This window comes from Pezoporus wallicus, unplaced genomic scaffold (genome assembly GCF_028554395.1).
Source record: "Pezoporus wallicus isolate ANWC-B61680 ecotype Strahan unplaced genomic scaffold, APGP_CSIRO_Pwel_v1 contig_10350, whole genome shotgun sequence".
Taxonomy (NCBI): Eukaryota; Metazoa; Chordata; class Aves; order Psittaciformes; family Psittacidae; genus Pezoporus; species Pezoporus wallicus.
Window position 1 is genome coordinate 1 of NW_026639633.1, and position 4,964 is coordinate 4,964.

At 63.0% G+C, this 4,964-nt stretch overlaps 1 protein-coding gene across 1 annotated transcript; it reads left to right on the forward strand.

Annotated features, from left to right (window-relative positions):
- Positions 1 to 241: 241 nt before the first annotated feature.
- Positions 242 to 4,509, forward strand: LOC130602437 (troponin T, slow skeletal muscle-like; the record flags this gene model as incomplete). Its single annotated transcript, XM_057415286.1, has 4 exons — positions 242 to 372; positions 1,798 to 1,908; positions 3,382 to 3,491; positions 4,419 to 4,509. Coding segments are annotated over exons 1-4 (411 nt in total), but the record flags the coding sequence as incomplete, so codon positions are not given.
- Positions 4,510 to 4,964: the final 455 nt, after the last annotated feature.

A 4,964-nucleotide genomic window follows, 5' to 3' on the forward strand; every position in this document is an offset into this window, starting at 1 on the left:
TGGGGGTCTCTATGGGTCCCTATGGGGTGCTGGGGGGGCGCTATGGGTCCCTATGGGGCACTGGGGGGCGCTATGGGGTGCTATGGGGTGCTGGGGGTCTCTATGGGTCCCTATGGGGCGCTGGGGGTCCCTATGGGTCCCTAGGGGTCCCTATGGGGCACTAGGGGGCGCTATGGGTCCCTATGGGGCGCTGGGGGTCTCTATGGGTCCCTATGGGGCGCTGGGGGGTGCTGGGGGTCCCTATGGGCTATCTGTGGGTCTCTATGGGTCCCTATGGGTCTCTATGGGTCACAGGAGCGCCGCCGGGCAGAGCGCAATGAGCAGCAGCGGAGCCGCACGGAGAAGGAACGGGAGCGGCAGGCGCGGCTGGCGGTGAGCCCCATAGCGCCCCATAGCTGCCCCATAGCGCCCCATAGACACCCCATAGCACCCCATAGCGCCCCATAGCGCCCCATAGACTCCCCATAGCACCCCATAGCGCCCCATAGCGCCCCATAGCGCCCCATAGACACCCCATAGCACCCCATAGCACCCCATAGCTGCCCCATAGCGCCCCATAGCGCCCCATAGACACCCCATAGCACCCCATAGCTGCCCCATAGCACCCCATAGCTGCCCCATAGCGCCCCATAGCACCCCATAAGTACCCCCTAGACACCCCATATTGCCCCATGGTGCCCATGGCACCCCATACGGCTCCATAGTGCCTCATAGCCACCCCATAGCTGCCTCATAGACACCCCATAGCATCCCATAATGTCCCATACAGCTCCATAGTGCCCCATAGACACCCCATAGCCCCCCATAGACACCAAACAGACACCTCATGGCGTCCCATAGAAACCCCATAGCGCCCCATAGATGCACCATAGTGCCCCATAGACACCCCATAGATGCCACATAGACACCCAATAGTGCCCCATACACCCCATAAACACTCCATAGCACCCCATAGACACCCCATAGCGCCTCACAGACACCCCATAGCGCCCCATAGACACCCCATAGACACCCCATAGCACCCCATAGACACCCCACAGCACCCCATAGACGCCCCATAGACACGCCATAGCACCCCATAGACACCTCATAGATGCCCCATAGATGCCCCATAGACACCCCATAGCTCCCCATAGACACCCCATAGCCCCCCATAGACACCCCATAGACGCCCCATAGACACCCCATAGCCCCCCATAGACACCCCATAGCCCCCCATAGCCCCCCATTGACACCCCATAGACCCCCATAGACACCCCATAGACACCCCATAGCACCCCATAGCCCCCCCATAGCCCCCCCATAGACACCCCATAGACACCTCATAGCCCCCCATAGACACCCCATAGACGCCCCATAGACACCCCATAGCCCCCCATAGACACCCCATAGCCCCCCATAGCCCCCCATAGACACCCCATAGACCCCCATAGACACCCCATAGACACCCCATAGCACCCCATAGACACCCCATAGACACCCCATAGACACCCCATAGACACCCCATAGACACCTCATAGCCACCCCATAGCTGCCCCATAGACACCCCATAGCCACCCCATAGACACCCTATAGACACCCCATAGACACCCCATAGACACCCCATAGACACCCCATAGACACCCCATAGACCCCCATAGACACCCCATAGACCCCCATAGACACCCCATAGACACCACATAGCCCCCCATAGACACCCCATAGACCCCATAGACCCCCATAGACCCCCATAGACACCCCCATAGACACCCCATAGACACCCCATAGCACCCCACAGACGCCCCCATGTCCCCGCAGGAGGAGCGGATGCGGAAGGAGGAGGAGGAGGCCAAGAAGCGAGCCGAGGACGACGCCAAGAAGAAGAAGGTGCTGTCGGCGATGCCCCATTTCGGGGGGTACTTGGCCAAGGTATCAGAGCTGCCCCATAGCGCCCCATAGCTGCCCCATAGACACCCCATAGCGCCCCATAGCTGCCTCATAGACACCCCATAGCTGCCCCATAGACACCTCATAGACACCCCATAGCGCCCCATAGACACCTCATAGACACCCCATAGCGCCCCATAGCTGCCCCATAGACACCTCATAGACACCCCATAGCGCCCCATAGCTGCCCCATAGACACCTCATAGACACCCCATAGCGCCCCATAGCTGCCCCATAGACACCTCATAGACACCCCATAGCGCCCCATAGCTGCCCCATAGACACCTCATAGACACCCCAGAGCTTCCCCATAGCGCCCCATAGCAGCACCCCAGAGCTGCCCCATAGACACCTCATAGACACCCCAGAGCTGCCCCATAGACACCTCACAGACACCCCAGAGCTGCCCCATAGATGCCCCATAGACACTCCACAGAAACCCATAGACACCCCATAGAGAACCCATAATGCCCCATAGACACCCCATAGCTGCCCCATAGACGCCCCATAGCTACCCTATAGACACCCCATAGACACCCCATAGACACCCCATAGCTGCCCCATAGACACCCCATAGCTGCCCCATAGACACCTCATAGACACCCCAGAGCTGCCCCATAGACACCTCGTAGACACCCCAGAGCTGCCCCATAGACACCTCATAGACACCCCAGAGCTGCCCCATAGACACCTCATAGACACCCCAGAGCTGCCCCATAGCTGCCCCATAGATACACCAGAGCTGCCCCAGAGCTGCCCCATAGCTGCCCCATAGACACCCCATAGCCACCCCATAGCTGCCCCATAGACACCCCAGAGCTGCCCCATAGACACTCCATAGTTGCCCCAGAGACACCCTAGAGCTGCCCCAGAGACACCCCATAGACACCCCAGAGCTGCCCCATAGACACCCCATAGACCCCCCATAGCTGCCCCATAGACACCCCATAGTTGCCCCATAGACACCCCAGAGCTGCCCCATAGCCGCCCCATAGACACCCCATAGCGCCCCATAGCCACCCCATAGCCACCCCATAGCCGCCCCATAGACACCCCATAGCCACCCCATAGCCGCCCCATAGACACCCCATAGACACCCTATAGACACCCCATAGACACCCCATAGATACCCCATAGACACCCTATAGACACCCCATAGACACCCCATAGACACCCCATAGACACCCCATAGACACCCCATAGACACCTCATAGCCACCCCATAGCTGCCCCATAGACACCCCATAGCGCCCCATAGACACCCCATAGACACTCCACAGCTGCCCCATAGCCACCCCATAGCTGCCCCATAGCCGCCCCATAGACACCCCATAGCCACCCCATAGACACCCCATAGCTGCCCCATAGCCACCCCATAGCCACCCCATAGCCACCCCATAGCTGCCCCATAGACACCCCATAGACACCCCATAGACACCCCATAGCTGCCCCACAGGCAGAGCAGCGCCGTGGCCGCCGCCAGACGGGGCGGGAGATGAAGCTGCGGGTCCTGGCCGAGCGGAAGCGGCCGCTCGAGATCGAGGCTCTGCGGGAGGAGGAGCTGCGGTGAGGCCCCGCCCCCTGCCCGTGGCCACGCCCCCTGCCCGTGGCCACGCCCCCATCCATAACCCCGCCCCTTGCCGCAGCACCCCATGGCCACGCCCGTTAAGCACGGAGCTGTCTCATGGCCCCGCCCCTCTCTGGTGGCCCCGCCCACTACCCCATAGCCACACCCCTACCCCATAGCCCCACCCCTATCACATAACCCCACCCCCCTCCCCATAGCCCCTCCCACTCCCCATAGCCCCTCCCACTCCCCATAGCCCCTCCCCCTCCATCATAGCCCCTCCCCCTCCATTATAGCCCCTCCCCCTGTCCGATAGCCCCTCCCCCTCCCCTATAGTCCTTCCCTCTGTCCCATAGCCCCTCCCTTCCCCCATAGCCCCTCCCCGTTCTCCATAGACCCTCCCCCATAGCCCCTCCCCTCCCCCATAGCCCCTCCCCATCCCCCATAGCCCCTCCCCTGCCCCATAGCCCCTCCCCTGCCCCATAGCCCCTCCCCTTCTCCATAGCCCCTCCCTTCCTTCATAGCCCCTCCCCCCGCCCCATAGCCCCTCCCCCTGCCCCATAGCCCCTCCTCCTCCCCTATAGCCCCTCCCAATCCCCATAGCCCCTCCCCTCCCCCATGGCCCCTCCCCCTCCCCCATAGCAACTCCCCTTCTCCATAGCCCCTCCCTTCCTTCATAGCCCCTCCCCTCCATCATAGCGCCTCCCCCTGCCCCATAGCCCCTCCCCCTCCATCATAGCCCCTCCCCATTCTCCATAGACCCTCCCCCATAATCCCTCCCCAGCCCCATAGCCCCTCCCCATCCCCCATAGCCCCTCTCCTGCCCCATAGCCCCTCCCCTCCATCATAGCCCCTCCCCCCGCCCCATAGCCCCTCCCCTTCCCCCTCGCCCCTCCCCCCACCCGCTGACCCCCCCCTCCCCCCAGTGCCAAGGCTCAGGAGCTCCAGGACTGGATCCAGCAGCTCGAGTCCGAGAAGTTCGACCTCATGGAGCGGCTGCGGAAGCAGAAATACGAGGTGGGGGAGGGGCCACGGGGGGGGGGAGGGGCAAAGGGGGGGGAGGGGCAATGAATGGGGAGGGGCAAAGGGTGGGGGTGGGGCAAAGGGTGGGGGAGGGGGAATGAATGGGGAGGGGCAAAGGGTGGGGGAGGGGCCATGGGGTGGAGGGGCAAAAGGTGGGGGAGGGGCCACTCTTGGGGGAGGGGCCTTAGGTTGGGGAGGGGCAAAGGGTGGGGGAGGGGCCATGGGTGGGGGAGGCTCAATGAATGGGGAGGGGGAAAGGGCGGGGGAGGGGCCACTCTTGGGGGAGGGGCCATGGGTTGGGGAGGGGCAAAGGGTGGGGGATGGGCCACGGGGGGGAAGGGGAAAGGGTGAGGGTGGGGCAAAGGGTGGGGGAGGGGCAAAGTCTGGGGAGGGGCAATGGATGGGGGAAGGGCTGGGGGGAGGGGCCATGGGTGGGGGAGGGGCCATGG